The 18,061-nt window shown below is 44.2% G+C and overlaps 1 protein-coding gene across 1 annotated transcript in view; it reads right to left on the reverse strand.

The window, feature by feature from the left end:
• The window catches only part of LOC144696780 (uncharacterized), a 255,023-nt gene that overhangs the window by 38,414 nt on the left and 198,548 nt on the right, over positions 1-18,061 (reverse strand). The window contains exons 34-38 of the mRNA XM_078568507.1: positions 16,253-16,390; positions 14,912-14,947; positions 10,728-10,766; positions 6,929-7,066; positions 6,591-6,626 (exon numbers count right to left, since the gene is read on the reverse strand). Of these exons, the coding sequence (XP_078424633.1) occupies positions 6,591-6,626; positions 6,929-7,066; positions 10,728-10,766; positions 14,912-14,947; positions 16,253-16,390 (387 nt within the window). The remainder of the gene's footprint in view (positions 1-6,590; positions 6,627-6,928; positions 7,067-10,727; positions 10,767-14,911; positions 14,948-16,252; positions 16,391-18,061) is intronic.

Consider the following 18,061-nt stretch of genomic DNA (forward strand, 5'->3'; position numbering starts at 1 on the left):
TCAAAAACCATTGACCAGAAACTGAACTGGACTAGCCATATAAATACGGTGGCTATAAGAGCAGGTCAGAGGCTGGGAATTATGCAGCGAGTAACTCACCTCCTGACTCCCCAAAGCCAACCACCATCTACAAGGCACAAATCAGGAGTGTGATGGAAAACTCTCCACTCGCCTGGATGAATGTGACTCCAACACCACTCAAGGAGTTTGACACCATCCAGGGCATAGCAGCCCGCTTGACTGGCACCCCATCAACCAGTTCAAACATTTAATCCCCCTATCACTGATGCACTATGGGAGCAATGTGTACCATCTACAAGATGCATTGCAGCAACTTGTCAATCCTGAAATGAGGAGAAATTTCTTCACTCAAAGGATAGTGAAGATTTGAAACTTTCTACCCCAGAGGGGTGTGGATGCTCAGTCACTGGATTTATTCAAAGCTGTGACTGATAGATTTTTGGCATTAAGGGAATTGAGGGATATGGGGAGCAGGTGGGAAAGTGCAGTTGATGTCAAAGATCATTCATGATCTTACTGAACTGTTGAGCAGTCTTGAGAGACCACTTGGTCTACTCCTGCTCCAATTTCTGATCTTCTTACTTTCTTATCCTTAATCTATTTGCTTCTCCACTTCCCAGTCACGCTTTGAATATTGCACCTTCTCACGAAAGAGTTGGTTATGTTCCCACCTTTTTCAGAATACCATGGCAGGAAGAGTGTGGACAATGGCAGGACAGGTAGCAAGCCTGTAGCCTAGTGGTAGTGGCATTCCCATCTCTGAGTCAGAAGGTGCAGGGTCAGAACCACACTCCAAATTGACCCTAGCTGAATTCTGGAACATTCGGGTCCGGTGCATGTGTCCCAACCCCTCCCTTATTCCACCTCCCCACCCCCCCACTCCGCTCATCGAATGGGTTGTGTGAACTCACAAAACCCATATAGGACTAACCAACCCATTGGCTGGTAAGGTTATGGCCATGGAAGGAGCCTGGCAAACTGTTAATCAGCCTGTGATTCCTCCATTACTTTACAATATTCTCCAATGGAAGAAGAGGCCGGCTACATACCCATTACTTCCATTCTGTGTTTTCAAAAAATGGGATTGAGGGTCAGGTGCAAGTTTGAGGATTATCTCTACAACTATATCCTGGTAAATAGTCATCAGCCTGGATTTAGAAGGGCTAGATTCTTCCTGGCAAACTGTAATGTCTTGACGGACCGGACATGTTTCAACAAGAAACAGATAAACTTTATTACAGAGAGCTTTTTAGATGCTACTTGCCCAATCAGGACTCTCGTCAGGAAGCCCCATGCCCTGAATTGCCTGCGCTCAGGGCTCATTGGTCAAAGCCTCCAAAAACATCACGTGACCCCTCATAGATATCAGGAGAGGCTGTACCTTCAGTTACTACATTTCCTCCCCCTTTAGTTTTTTACAGTTTCTATTTACAGAGAACATTTGAATATTCAACAACATATACATATATACAACCTTCAGGTGATTAAAAATTAAGTCTCTGAGGTGCTTTCGTTATTTGGTTAGAGCGGCGAAGCTCTACCACGGAGGTTCTCCCACTGGATCGACATGTTCAGGAACTGCAGCATCAGGTACATCATTAGAAAGTGGCAGTCCAGAGTTAGGCAACTCTACAGAGACATTGGGCATGTCTATTCTAGGTCGATTGGTCACTTCAGGAATTGATGGTTTGATGTTAGTCACAGGCGGAATAGTTGGTTGTTGGAATGTCTCTTTATCACAAAGGTGGTCCATATGTTTTCAAACAATTCAGTCTTCCACTTCCACCAGGAAGGAAAGGGGACCAGTGTCTGAGACAATAGTTCCAGGAACCCAACAAAGTCCACTTCCAAAATTTCGCACAAATGCTGTGTCTCCTACAGTGAATGTGTGAGCTTTGCTCTGAGTATTGTGATTCAATTTTTGATTACTCTGATTTCTCTCTACCTTCCCCTCTAAGTTTGGAAACACCAAACTTAACCTTGTACGTGGGTGGTGTTTCACAAATAATTCAGACGGTGTTGAACCCGTAGTCGAATGAGGCGTGTACGATAATTGAGAAGAAAGCGGGAAAGATGAGTGTCTAGACTATCTTCTGATAACCTCTTCACTCCAAGTTGGAAAGTTTGCACAGCTCTCTCAGCTAAACCATTTGATGAGGGATGGTAAGGGGCTGTTTTAATATAAAAACAAAAACAAAAAACTGCGGATGCTGGAAATCCAAAACAAAAACAGAATTACCTGGAAAAACTCAGCAGGTCTGGCAGCATCGGCGGAGAAGAAAAGAGTTGACGTTTCGAGTCCTCATGACCCTTCAGCAGAACTGAGTAAAAATAGGAGAGGGGTGAAATATAAGCTGGTTTAAGGTGGGGGGTGGGGGGGGGGTGGAGAAGTTGGGGGGGTGGGGGGTGGATGTAGGGACAAGCAAGCAGTGATAGGAGCAGATAATCAAAAGATGTCACAGACAAAGGAACAAAGAGGTGTTGAAGGTGGTGATATTATCTAAACGAATGTGCTAATTAAGAATGGATGGCAGGACACTCAAGGTACAGCTCTAGTGGGGGTGGGGTGGAAAGACTAACAGGGCATTGCAGGTATAGATTTAAAAATAATGGAAATCGGTGGGAAATAGGTCGGACTCTTCCCACCTATTTCCATTATTTTTAAATCTATATCTTTTATGCCCTGTTAGTCTTTCCACCCCACCCACACTAGAGCTGTACCTTGAGTGTCCTGCCATCCATTCTTAATTAGCACATTCGTTTAGAGAACATCACCACCTTCAACACCTCTTTGTACCTTTGTCTGTGACATCTTTTGATTATCTGCTCCTATCACTGCTTGCTTGTCCCTACAACCGCCCCATCCCCCCAACTTCTCTCCCCCCACCTTAAACCAGCTTATATTTCACCCCTCTCCTAATATTACTCAGTTCTGTTGAAGGGTCATGAGGACTCGAAACGTCAGCTGTTTTAATATGCCTGATTCCATTTAATGAATCTATAAAACTGTATCCTGGTAAAGGCCGTACCGTTATCAGAAACGCTGATTTCTGGTAGGCCATGTATGCTAAAACAATGATGCAGCTTCTCGATAGTTGCGCTCAGTGTTGGTAATCTGACTTCGTATACATCCATCCATTTATCCTGGGGATTACCATTGACCAGAAACTGAACTGGACTAGCCATATAAATACTGTGGCTACAAGAGCAGGTCAGAGGCTAGGAATCGTGCGACGAGTAACTCACCTCCTCACTCCCCAAGGCCTGTCCACCATCTACAGGGCACGAGTCAGGAGTGTGATGGAATACTCCCCACTTGCCTGCATGAGTGCAGCTCCTAAAACACTCAAGAACCTTGCCACCTTCCAGCACAAAGCAGCCCGCTTGATTGGCTCCACATCCACAAACATTCACTCCCTCCACCACCGACGCAGAGTGGCAGCAGTGTGTCTACAAGATGCACTGCAGAAACTCATCAAGTCTTCTTAGACAGCATCTTCCAAACCCACGACTACTACCATCTAGAAGGACAAGGGCAGCAGATAGATGGGAACACCACCACCTGGAAGTTCCCCTCCAAGTCATTCACCATCCTGACTTGGAAATATATCGCCGTCCCTTCACTGTCGCTGGGTCAAAATCCTGGAACTCCCTTCCTAACAGCACTGTGGGTGTACCGACACCACATGGACTGCAGCGGTTCAAGAAGGCAGCTCACCACCACCTTCTCAAGGGCAGCTAGGGATGGGCAATAAATGCTGGCCCAGCCAGTGAAGCCCACATTCAGTGAATGAAAAAAAATTTAGAATGTGCATCTACGATCAACAAAAACATGGTGCCTAAGAATGATCCTACATAATCAATATGTAGTCTAACCCAGGGTGGACCAGGCCACTTCCATGGATGCACTGGAGCTGAAACAGACAACTGTTGTTGTTGCTGACACTGACACTGGAGACAGTGTTTGGCCATGCTTTCAATTCACTGTCTATGCCTGGCCACCAGATGTAGCTTTGGTTGAGCATTTTCATCTTCGATATGCCTGGATGTGCGTTGTGAAGCTCTGTCAAGAGTGATTCTCTTCCTTGCGAAGGGACGACGAATCTTGATCCCCACAACAAAATTCCATCTTGACAACTTAACTCTATTTTCTGGGCTTAGAATGGTCAGACACTGGTGAATTCGATCACCCTTGCATTATAAGGTCTCGGACTTCCGACAAAATTGGATCTCTGTTCGTCCAATTTCTAATTTGCTTCGCACACAAAGGCGAAGAACCCAAGAAATTCAGCACAAGCACAACTTCTTGTGGCACTGGAGCATGTACAATACTATCTGGTAACGGGAGATGACTGAGTGTGTCCGCATTTGTCATATGTAAGCCAGCATGATACATAAAGGTATACTCATACATAGATATCAGAGCCCAATGTTGTATTCTTGCTGATGATATTGGCGGAATGGCCTTATCCTTATTGAATAACCTCATTAGTGGTTTATGGTCCGACACAATGGTGAAATGTCATCCATGCAGATACTGATGGAATTTCTTCACCCCGATTACCACCAATAAACCTTTGTTTTCTAGCTGAGAATAACCCTCTTGGCTGTGGAGAGGGTTCTTGAGAATAGTCAATGGGCCTTTCTGATCCATTTTCCACTCTATGTGATAACACAGCATCACATGTTAATACCAATTCTTTCAATGGGTCGTAGTGTACCAATAAACACGATGAATGCAATAGTTTCTTTACTTCCACAAAGGCACAAATTCCTGTTGCGAATTCCACAATTAATGGTGATTAGTTGTTTTTAACAACAAGTGCAATGGTGCCAATATCGTTGATAAGTTAGGCAAGAAGCGGCTATAGTAGTTGATCATACCCAGGAAAGACTTAAATTTGGTTACATTACTCAGTGAGGGTGCATCTTTTATTCCACTAACTTTCTATTCTATCAGATGCAAACCCATGGCGTCCACCCTCTGACCCAGGTAAGTAATTTCCGGCACTTGGAATGTACATTTTTCTTTCTTTAATCGTATGCAGGCTTCAATGAATCTTCCTAGCACCTCCTCCAGGTTGGGTAAGTGTTTGGTCTCGGTTGATCCTGTGATCAGAACATCATCTAGGTACACTACCACTCGGGCAAGTCCTTGCAAAAGAATCTCCATTGTCCTTTGGAAGATTCACATGCAGATGATACTCGAAAGGGTAGGCGAGTGTACTGATTAAAAACCCTTGTGTGTGTTGATAGTCATGTATCCTCTAGACATTCTATCCAGCTCTAATTGTTGGTAAGCATGGCTCATATCCAATTTTGTACATGCTTTGCCTTCAGCTAGCTTTGCATATAAGTCGTCTATCCTTGGAATGGGGTACTTATCTAGTTTGGTTGCCTTGTTTTTGTCAACTTATACCACAGGCATCTGTGAGAAGGATTCCAGTTTTCTGTTCCCCTTGTCCTAATCAAGAAAGTGGTCAAGTGCAACAAGTCAGATAAGAGCTACCATATGGCCAGGACTTGTAACTACATTGTAGCAGTCGCCATAGCAAGGCTGAATGGAAAACACTTCTGCAAAAGTTTCTAAACTGCAATAGAAATTTACAATAACTTAAGATGATAGAAATCATGACAACAGGAAGTAGTTGTTTGGTAGTCAGAACTTGAGGGTATTGCTGAAAATAAGAGATTTTTTTTTGTTGAAGCTTTTTTTTGCACTCATCTGGACAATTTGCAAGGATACCAATGTAAAGTGAACAACAATTTATTCTGTATGAGAATAGAGTGCTGATTGGTTGGCAGGTGGCCTCTGATTCGTAGTGGCATTGCCATGGAGAATGCACCAGTTGGTGATGACTGATTGTTAATCGCCAAGTATTGTTTGAAATTTAAAGCAGCAGCTTGACTCTGATTGGTCAAGGCATTGCCTGGAGGAATGAACTAGTGAATGGCTGTCACTTATGTTGTTTAGCTGAAACAGGCACAGTGAGTGTACATGTTCTTTCTGTCTGCAAAGAACAGTGCTCTGTATATTAATAGATGTCGCTTCCAATACATGAAAATGCCCCACACTGCAAACCCGACTGACAATCTTAAATTAGTTGTCAGCGTAATTCTTAGCACACTGAGGATTATTTAACAAATGTTGTCCAATTGCGGAATCACATCTAATATTACACCATGTTTTGAGTTTTGCAAGCACGGGCTGGTTGGGTACGGTCTGTACCCTGCCTGTTGCAAACAATGGAAGGGACATGCTGTTTGATATGATTCGCCAGTCTTTGGGACGTATGGCCTACATACCTAGCATCACACTGGTACTGAAATTCATATACCACATTACTCATTTGTGTGATAGGCAGGACTTCATTTTGGCTTGATGACAGCATCCTGTTAGTGGTGAATGCCATTTGTGTTGCTACTGCATAGTAGCAGTGTGAAACAGCTAGCTTCACCTGTTGCTCAAATTTTTGAGATACCTTGCCCTTCCAGAGTAATCTGAGGCAGACTGGGCATTTTTCAGGGCTGAGACATTAAATAAGTGGGTTTATATACAGTGCACTTACCTTATTGACTCAACCAAGCTAGATGTATCACTGAATCTGAAAGGCAACACAGAAAGCAACACTTATTAAAAAATAGTGTGTTCATAAAAGCAGACAAAAAGAAATTTCTACTGTCTCAGATCACCTGATTCACAAGTTACATAGGGAGACAGACAGGAGTAAAGATGCAATGGGCAGAGAATAGCAGCAAAGGACTGTGCCCTGAGAGAGAGAGAAGACAAACACTTTGCCTGTTGTGTTCAGTTTCTCTTCACCCTTGAACCCACCAAACCAAATTAAAACATCCTCGGTTAACAAACTGCTGAAGCTGACATTTTGGAGCTGGTTGACTTACATACCTGCTGGCAGATTGCATCGTACCAGTCTGGACTGATTCATTCCATATTGGGTCAGTCTGAACAAATCGATTCTGCACCATGCCATTCTGTACCAGGGCAGATTGCACTGAGTTGGTTGGGGCTATGCCAGTGGAATTCCTAAAGGTGGAGGAGGAGAAAGGTGATGTTGAAAGCTTAGTGTAATCTATAACTGGCACCATACACAATTACACAAGCATGGATTGTGTCAGCCACTGTGGGACAGTCAATACATCACTTCTTAAAATAACAAAGACTTTCCACTTCACACACTGATCTGCCTGTCCTCTTTTATTGATGGGCCTGCTGAGCTTTCAGCTTTTTCCTGGTTATTTCACTCCTAACTCACCAAACCTGTTCCAGTACACTGAACAACCCTTCTTGACATTTTTAAAAAGGCTCCTGGCCTGTTCCAGGACTGGGGGTAGGGGAGGAGAGGGGCCGTGGGGTTGGTGGGGCATCCCTGAGTTCTGTAGCTGATGATAGATGATATGAAGGTGGCAGTAAGGATCATTCCAATGAATAAATATTCCAAGGGCTTCTATTAATTCTCTGTAAGTCGAATCCTGCCCTCCTGTGCATCCCCCATTCATTTCCCTCCACAACCGGTGGCTGTATCATCTGCCGTCTTGGCCTTAAGCTCTGGTAATCCCTCCATAAACCTCTCCTCATTAAAGACTACCTTTTTGACCAAATATTTGATTTCCTGTCCTAGTGTCCCTTTCTTTAGCTTGGTGTCAATTGTTTTCTCCAATTACACCCATGTGAAGAACCTCTGGATGTTAAAGGTGCTACACAAATGCACATTCTCATTATAAAGATTAGAATAGCAAGTGATTACTGCAGAGGGAACTATAGGGTCTTCTGGGTAAGTGGGGGTTGTGACATCTTCACTGGATCTAATTAAAACAAAAAACTGTTTAGAGGTAGGTGTTTAAGAGGAGAATTAGTTAATGCTTGTGTATTAATTGTACAGTTTGCAGCTTAACAAGTGACTCAGTCGAATGAATATGCTGAGGCTGCCTCCTCCTCTAGCTGGTATGCATCAGGCCTCATAGTGCACTGAAAAGCATTCAGAGAGGGCTCAGGAGAGATTTTCCAGATTTACCTTTCCTAAAGAATATGGCAGTCATTTTACCGGATCTCCAGTGGCCAAAATCATAATTAACATCTAACACAGGACAGTTTACAGCCAGCTTTGTTTGCTCATGGAATCTGTTTTATTGCTGTTAACCCAGGTCGGGAGAGGGTCTGAACTGTAATGCACCTACTGTGCCAGCAGGGGGAGATCATGGGAACAACTCATTTCTAATGGGCAGATCCGCCAATGGCAATCACAGTGAACGTTGAGACGTCGCTGTTGCGTGTTGGGACCCTGCGGAAGACCCCACCCACTCACAGGCGTGGTATTTACCCAGGGAGTTTAAACTTGCGAGAGGGAGGATTGCACAGATCAAACCACTTTGAGAATGTCTCCGGCATTGTCCTTAATGCCCTATACTTAGCGAGACATTAATCCCACCCTTCTCCCGCTGTTAATCTCAGACCACAGGACAGTGATGAATAGTAGGAGCTGTGACAGAAAGGCCTAAAAAACACCACCACGCACCCCCGACAATGCTCACCCTCCCTCACTCCCGACAATCCTCACCCTCCCTCCCTCATCCCCGACAACGCTCACCTTCCCTCACCCCCGACAATCCTCACCCTCCCTCCCTCACCCCCGACAACGCTCACCCTCCCTCCCTCACCCCGGACAATCCTCACCCTTCCGCCCTCACCCCTGACAATGCTCACCCTCCCTCCCTCACACCCAACAACGCTCACCCTCCCTGCCTCACCCTCGACAATCCTCACCCTCCCTCACTCACCCCCGACAATGCTCACCCTCCCTGCCTCACCCTCGACAATGCTCACCCTCCCTCCCTTAGCCCCGACAATCCTCACGCTCCCTCCCTCGCCCCTGACAATGCTCACCCTCCATCCCTCCCTCACTCTGACAATGCTCACCCTCCCTCTTTCACCCCCGACAATGCTCCACCCTCCCTCCCTCGCTCTGACAATGATCACCCTCTCTCATCCCCGACAATGTTCACCCTCCCTCACCCCGACACTGATCACCCTCCCTCCCTCACCCCCGACAATGATCACCCTCCCTCCCTCACCCCCGACAATGATCACCCTCCCTCCCTCACCCCCGACAATGTTCACCCTCCCTCACTCTCGACAATGCTCACCCTCCCTCCCTCTGACAATGCTCACCCTCCTTCCCTCACTCCAACAATGCTCACCCTTCCTCCATCACCCCCGAAAATGTTCACCCTCCCTCACTCCAACAATGCTCATCCTCCCTCCCTCACCCCGATAATGCTCACCCTCCCTCCATCACCCTGACATTGCTCACCTTGCCTCCTTGACCCTTGACAATGCTCACCTTCCCAACACACCCCTGACAATGCTCACCTTCACTCTGACAATGCTGATCTTCCCTCCTTCAATCTGACAATGTTCACCCTCCCTCCTTCACCCTGACAATGCTCACCCTCTTTCCCCGCCCCTGACAATGCCCACCCTCCCTCTCTCAGCCCCGACAATGCTCATCATCCCACATCCAGCCCCCCACAATGTTCATCTCTGTCCTTCCCCACTACACCACACCACACCTCCTGCTTCCTCTTCCTAAACTCTGGTTTCGGCTATCTGATGTTTGTGGGATCAGCATTGCTGGGGCTACTAGGGGTGAGGGTGGGGGTGGTGGTGAGCAATTTTAGGAGGTGTGGGAAAGAATTTAACACTGTCGGGGGTGAGGGGGAGGTGGAAACGAGGGTGAGCACTGTCAGGGGTGAGGGAGGGAAGGGTGACCATTGTCAGGGGGTGAGGGAGGATGGGTAAGCATTGGTCAAGAATGAGTGAAGGAGGAAGGGTGAGGGGCAGGGCGAGCATTGTTGATGGTGAAGGGAGAGGGTGAACATTCTGGAGGGTGAAGGGGAGGGTGAACATTGTCGAGGGTTAGTGGGAGGGTGAACATTGTCGAGGGTTAAAGGGAGGATGAACATTGTGGAGGATGAGGTGGTGGGTGAGCATTGTGGAGGATGAGGGAGTGGGTGATCATTGTGGACGATGAGGGAGTGGGTGGAGTGTGAAAGAAGGAGGATAAGCATTGTGGAGGGTGAAGGAGGGAGGGTGAGCATTGTGTTTGATGATGTGGAGATTGAGCATTGTTGAGGGTAAGGGAGAGGGTGAGCATTGTCGCGGGTGAGGGGGAGGGTGAGCATTGTTATGGGGGTTGGGGGGGTTAGGCATTGTTGGGTTGGGGAACAAAAGAAAGAACCAAATGACTCTGTTGTAGATAATACTGATACCACGGAGCTCTGAGGAAGGAATCATGTTCTTGAATGTCAATTGAAACTTCAAAATCGGTCACTGGGAATTCAAATATCTTTTAAAAAGTTATTGGTCTCTATGGGGATCATATCACAACATAGAAGGACCCATCCAAATCCTAGTGGTACAGGGGTGAGTAAAGGGGCTAATCCCTGGTATAAGATGATATGAGCAGATGTCCAGATAGATACAAGCAGTTTCAGAAAGCAGTTTGATGGAGAGGATTCCCCAGAAGCATTTAGGATACTTAATGTGTTAGAGAACGTGAATCTGGGATCAATATCACAGAGCAGCAGGACCAGAGGGCATATGGCTACTGAAGCTAGTTTGAGAAGTGCTACAATAAAAAGAGAGAAATTTGACAGGTGAAACAGAGATTCCATTTCAAATCATGTACCTGTTGGTAGACTGAAGGAAGCTTGTTGATGATTTGCTCCTGAAACATCAATGAAAGCCATGTTAGAAACAGGCTCTGTGAGGGGAAGGGGAAGGAGAGACAGTGTTAACTCATTTACTTCACACATCCTTTGGCCTCCGGGTAGATCTTTAGAAATCTCCTGACATAATGGGGAGGGCTCTGGATTGTCTTCACTGATCCCAATCCCTAAAATTTTGGGTGTACCTCAGGAGTTTGATTTTCTATTATGGTTTCCGGGAATAGTACGGTCAGCAGAATAGTGGGGGCTTAGGATCAAATCAGTGACCCACCATCTGCTGTGAGCTCCTGACTTGCCTCAATATACTATAATGAGGAAACATTGTGCAAATGTTGAAAAATAAACCAGCCTCATTGCAGCTCAGCTTTTAACCAGAACATTGTTTTCAACCTTTTTTTTAACCTTGAAATTGTTACTTTTTCACCATGGCTAAATGAATGTAAGGAACCACTGACAAAATGGAGAGTCTTAAAGGCCTTGTTAAATTTATCCCAAGTCAACTTTAACACATGTGAGGTGAATAAACAATTGGTCAACAATGTAGAGTGTAATGAGAAAGGGTTAATTAGTAATCTTATGCTCATGGGTACTCTGGGGAAGAGTGATCATAGCGCGATAAAATTTCATATTGAGTTTGAGAGTGATGTGGTTAAGTCCGGAACTAGGTTCTTAAAGACAGTCAATTATGTGTGTGACTGGTGAGTTGACTAAGGTGGATTGGGAAAATGATTAAAATTATAGAAGGGTAACCAAAAAACGGTAAACATTTAAAGAAATAATTCATAATTCTTAACTAATATACATTCCCTTGAGGATGAAAGGCTCCAAGGGAAAAGTAGGCAAACCAAGACTAATGAGAAAAGTTAAGGATAGTATTAGGTTAGAAGAGCAGGCTCAGAATGTTGTCAAAAAGTGGAGGAAACCTGAGGATTGAGGTTTAAAAATCAACAAAGATTTTACGAAGGAATAGATGGAGAGAGAAAATAGAATGAGAGTAAACTAGCAAGGAATATAAAAATAAATTGTCAGGTTTGTGAAAAAGAAGCAGACAGTTAAAGAAAATGTAGGTTTCTTACATGCAGAGTCAGAAGAAGTGAAAATGGGGAATTAGGAAGTGGTAGAGGTATTAAATAAATATTTTGTATCTGTTTTCACAGTAGAAGACATAAAAACATTCAAAAAAGAATGGTTAACAAGGGATCTAATGACAGTGAGAAAGAATTAATATTTTAAAAAGTAATAGAAAATTTAACGACAGATCCCTTGCACCCGATGGTTGAGGGTTTGAAAAGAGATGGCTACAGAGATAAGGGATGCATTAATTTTGATCTTCCAGAATTCTCTAGATTTGTTAATGGTCACCTTGTATTGGAAATTAGGAAATGTAACCCCACTGTACCAAAAAGAAAGAAGGGAGCGAGAAAACTGGGAACGAAAGGCCCGTTAGCTGGGAACCAGTAGAAGGAGTAATGCTAGAGATCACTACTAAGAGCCTGGTAACACGGTATTTAGAAAATCATAACAGGATGATGCAGGGCCAACCTACATGGTTTTATGAAAAGAAAATTGTGTTTGACAAATCTACTGTGTTTTTTGAGGATGTAACAGCACCTCATCTTTTGATTAGGCACTTTACAGCCTTCTGGAATCAACATTGAGTTCAATAATTTCTGACCGTAATCTTTGCGCCCCCACCCCCTCACAACCATTTTATTTCCTTTTCCTTGTAGGTTTCGGTCTTAAGCTGCTTTTCTCATTTTTGCTTTTGGATGACAGCTGTTTAATATTCTGCCATTTTTACCGCCTCGGACCCATGTTTTGTTTCTTTACTTGCCTCATTATCACTCGCTTTGGCTCTGCCCCACCAACTTTTTCGTCATTTAATATCTCCCAACTTTCGCCCTACCACCGACCTTCATTCTTGTTCTTTTTCTACCCTTCCCATTTCACCTACGTAAAACCTGTTACATTTCTAATTCTTCCCAGCTCTAATGAAAGGCAGCGACCTGAGGCATTAACTCTGTTTCTCTCCCCACAGAAACTGCCAGGCCTTCCGAGTACTTCCAGCATTTTCTGTTTTGATTTCAGATTTCCAGCATTCTGCTTTAGGCTGTTAATTAAACTTGAAGCTGTAGGAATCTAGGGTAAACCCAGGGAATTCTTAGTAAACTAGCTGACGGTTAGAAAACAATGAGTTGTATCAGAGTGGGGAGAAATACTCAGGGCTCAATGTAGAGACCACTGCTGTGTTTAATCTGGATCCCTGACTTGTCAATTTGCAAGATGGTATCAGAGTTCAGAGACTTCAGAGTCAGCTAGTGGTCAGAGCCTGTACCAAAACTGTGACAGTGGCCACAGTAAAATTGTATGGCAAATATTGGGCAGAATTTTGCCCTTGTTGGGCAGGCTCAGCAGGGGAGGTTGGGAAGCTGACGACCACCTGCGATAGAGGCCGGAAGGCGATTTCATGCTGGCAGGCCAATTAAGGCCCACCCAGCATGAAATGCGAGTGGCAATGCTTAGTGCTGCCTGTGTGGGTGGGGTGGGCGGGAGTGCAAGCAGGACAAGTGCAAACTTCGCACATGCGCACAAGTGCGTGTTTGATAATCTCCCTGAGGCAGAAAGCTGCCTCAGGGAGATGAAGAGTGTTAAATAAAAATTAATAAAGGAATGAAAAACGTGATAAAACATGTCCCCTCATGTGACTCTGTCACATGAGCAGGGACATGTTATTAATTCAATTTAAAAATTTTTATTTTATTTTATTTGCTTTAGGAAATCTCATCCCGCCAGTGAATGAGGTTTCCTAAAAAGTGCAAAGGCCGCTTGGCCTTTTCGCCTGCCTGCCAACCTAAGGTTGGACAGACAGCCAAAAATGTTATTACTTAACTTTTTAATGGTTTTAAGAGGCTTTTTAATTGTCGGGGGGCATGCACCAGAGTTGGCAGCGTGCCCACCAAATGGATTATTGCGCGACTGCGCAGTGACATCGGGACGCTTGCCCAACGTCAACGCGCGTCATTTTACGCTAGAGCGGGTCGGGCATGCGCCCGCCCACCGAGCTAAAAGTTTTGCCCATTGACATAGCATCATACAATGGTAAAGGTAGTAAACATTGATCGAAAAGTGTGGCCAAACATTATGACAATGGAAAGTAAAGCTCACGGACAGAAAGTGTGGGCCTACAAAAGAATTTTATTGATATATGAACAGTCGCTTGGTCGTATAGAAATTGAATGTTACTGAAAAGAGACACATGTTGGTGAAACCTTTCGTCTTGTACTCATCAGGGCAAACACAAGAATGCCAAATTTCAAACGATCACAACAATTTGTACTACAGTAGAAAAGGGTGCTTCAGCAACATGTCCCCTTTTTCAGCAATATTTGAACACCAAAAACATTATCTTGATATAGTCTAACCAGACACAACTCTTAGCAGCAACCAAGTGACAGGACAACCAAACATGGGGGTATGTCTGGTGCTCATGGCTTAATTTGAATAATATATCACTTCCTGCCAGATGGCCTTTCAACACTTCAAACCACTTCAAAAAGAAAACAGGATATTAAAATTTAATTATTGGTTGAGCAGCCTCATGATTCAATTCTCCCACTCTATGTCTCCATGTTAGCCTCCTTAGCCTAAGTGCTGAGGAACACTGTTGCCATAGGAACAGGAGTAGGCCATTTAGTCCCTCAAGCCTATCTCTGCCATTCAAATAGATCATGGCTGATCTGTACCCCAACTCCACTTACCTGGCTTAGCTCCGTCTCCCTTGATACCTTTCCTTAACAAAAGTCTAGTTGTCTCAGTCTTGAAAGTGCCAATTTTCCAAGCAACCACAGACTTTTGGGAGAATTCCAGATCCAGATTCCCACTACACTTTGACCATAATGGTTTTTTATCATATGCAAGATAGCGGCAAAGTTCAGAGATACAGAGTTACCTCAACCAGGGCTTGTAACTATATTGTGACAGTAGTCATAACAAAATTGAATAGAAAATGTTGACATGGCAATTTATAACAGTAAACACTGAGAATTACGCAACCAAAAATCATAACAACAGGAAGTAAGGTTTATGTAAAGAAAATGCAGCTGTGGGCAAGTTCTAATAATACGTGGAATTAGAGTGCACTTACCTTATTGACTCAACCAAGCTAGATTTATCACTGAATCTGAAAGACAACACAGAAGATACCATGTTAAAAAAAGTCAGCGTCGTGTTCAGCTTCTCTTTACCCTTGAACACACCAAACCAAATTAAAACATCCTCGGTTAACAACAAAAAACTACTGCGGATGCTGGAAATCCAAAACAAAAACAGATTTACCTGGAAAAACTCAGCAGGTCTGGCAGCATCGGCGGAGAAGAAAAGAGTTGACGTTTTGAGTCCTCATGGCCCTTCAACAGAACTGAGTAATATTAGGAGAGGGGTGAAATATAAGCTGGTTTAAGGTGGGGGGAGAGAAGTTGGGGGGGGTGGGGGGTGGTTGTAGGGACAAGCAAGCAGTGATAGGAGCAGATAATCAAAAGATGTCACAGACAAAGGAACAAAGATGTGTTAAAGGTGGTGATATTATCTAAGAGAATGTGCTAATTAAGAATGGATGGCAGGACACTCAAGGTACAGCTCTAGTGGGGGTGGGGTGGAAAGACTGACAGGGCATTACGGGTATAGATTTAAAAATAATGGAAATAGGTGGGAAAAGAAAAATCTATATAAATTATTGGAAAAAACAAAAGGGAGGGGATGGAGGAGGGAGTTCAAGATCTAAAGTTGTTGAATTCAATATTCAGTCCAGAAGGCTGTAAAGTGCCTAGTCGGAAGATGAGGTGCTGTTCCTCCAGTTTGCGTTGGGCTTCACTGCACCTCATCTTCCAACTAGGCGCTTTACAGCCTTCCGGACTGAATATTGAATTCAACAACTTTAGATCTTGAACGCCCTTCCCCATCCCCACCCCCTTTCCATTTCTTCCCCCTCCGTTTTGTTTTTTCCAATAATTTATATAGATTTTTCTTTTCCCACCTATTTCCATTATTTTTAAATCTATACCTGTAATGCCCTGTCAGTCTTTCCATCCCACCCCCACTAGAGCTGTACCTTGAGTGTCCTGCCATCCATTCTTAATTAGCACATTCTCTTAGATAATATCACCACCTTCAACACCTCTTTGTTCCTTTGTCTGTGACATCTTTTGATTATCTGCTCCTATCACTGCTTGCTTGTCTCTACAACCACCCCCCACCCCCCCAACTTCTCTCCCCCCCACCCCCCCCCCGCCACCTTAAACCAGCTTATATTTCACCCCTCTCCTAACATTACTCAGTTCTGTTGAAGGGTCATGAGGACTCGAAATGTCAACTCTTTTCTTCTCCGCCGATGCTGCCAGGCCTGCTGAGTTTTTCCAGGTAATTCTGTTTTTATCCTCGGTTAACTAACTGCTAAGGCTGACATTTTGGAGCTGGTTGACTTACATACCTGCTGGCAGATTGCATCGTACCAGTCTGGACTGATTCATTCCATATTGGGTCAGTCTGAACAAATCGATTCTGCACCATGCCATTCTGTACCAGGGCAGATTGCGCTGAGTTGGTTGGGGCTATGCCAGTGGAATTCCTAAAGGTGGAGGAGGAGAAAGGTGATGTTGAAAGCTTAGTGTAGTCTATGACTGGCACCATACACAATTACACAAGCATGGATTGTGTCAGCCACTGTGGGACAGTCAATACATCACTTCTTAAAATAACAAAGACTTTCCACTTCACACACTGATCTGCCTGTCCTCTTTTATTGATGGGCCTGCTGATCTTTCAGCTTTTTCCTGGTTATTTCACTCCTAACTCACCAAACCTGTTCCAGCACATTGAACAATCCTTCTCGACATTTTTGAAAAGGCCCCTGGCCTGTTCTAGAAGTGAGGCGGGGTGGGGGAGAGGGGCTGGGGGCATGCCTGAGTTCTGTAGCTGATGATAGACGGTATGATGAGGGCAGTAAGGATCATTCTTACAGAATAATTATTCCAAGGGCTTCTATTAATTCTCTGTAAGTCGAATCCTGCCCTCCTGTGCATCCCCTATTCTTTCCCTCCACAACCGATGGCTGTATCGTCTGCCATCTCGGCCTTAAACTCTGGTAATCCCTCTGTAAAGCTCTCCTCATTAAAATCTACCTCTTTGACTAAACATTTGATATCCTGTCCTAGTGTCTCCTCCTTTGGCTTGCTGTCAATTGTTTTGTCCAATTACACCCCTGTGAAGAACCTCTGGATATTTTGCTAGGTGAAAGGTGCTATATAAATGCAACTTGCAGTTATAAGAACAGAATATCAGCCATAATAGCAGGGGGTAAATATAGTCTCTCTTTGGTAAGTGGGGCTTGCCACATCTTTACTGTATCTGATTAAAACAAAGAGCAGTTAAGGAGTATGTGCCTCAGAGGGGAATTATCATTGGGTCTACATGGAAACAAATCCCCTGGACCTGAAATCCTGCTTTCTAGGGTTTAAAAGGGGTACCTGCAGTGATGGTGGATGGATTGGATATGATCTTCCAGAAATATTAGATTCTAAAACAGTTCCCAAGGATTGGAATGTAGCGAACATAACCTCACTATTTAAGGAAGGAGCGCGAGACAAAACAGGGAACTATAGGCCAGTTAGCCTAATATCAGTAGCAGGCAAAATGCTAGAGTCTATTATTAGGAACATGATAACAGAGCAATTAGAAAATCATAATATGATTAAGCAGAATCAACATGGATTTATGAAAGGAAATTATGTTTGACAAATCTGTTTTTCAGAATGTAAGCAGCAGGATCTGTAAGGGGAAATCAGTGGAAGTAGCATATTTGGATTTCCAAAAAACATCCACTAAGGTGCCATGCAAGAGGTTACTACACAAAATTAGGACTATTGTGATTGAGGGGTAATATTCTAGCATAGGTTGAGGATTGGTTAATGGACAGAAAACAGAGAGTAGAAATAAATGGGATAGTTTCAAATTGGCAGGCTGTAACTAGTGGGATACCACAAAGATCAGTGTTCGGGCCTCAAGCTATTTACAATCTATATCAATGAATTAGATGGGTTGGGGAGGGTGGGTGGTGGGGGGGGGTTGCTACTTAGTGTAATGTATCCAAGTTTGCTGACAATACATAGGTGGGAAAGTAAGTGGTGAAGAGGACACAAAGGGGCAGCAGAGGGATATAGACCGGTTGGGTGAGTGGGCAAGGACATGACAGATGGAATAAAAGGTGGCAACATATGAACTTATCCACTTTTGTAGGAAA

Source organism: Cetorhinus maximus, chromosome 22 (assembly GCF_964194155.1).
Source record: "Cetorhinus maximus chromosome 22, sCetMax3.hap1.1, whole genome shotgun sequence".
Lineage (NCBI taxonomy): Eukaryota > Metazoa > Chordata > Chondrichthyes > Lamniformes > Cetorhinidae > Cetorhinus > Cetorhinus maximus.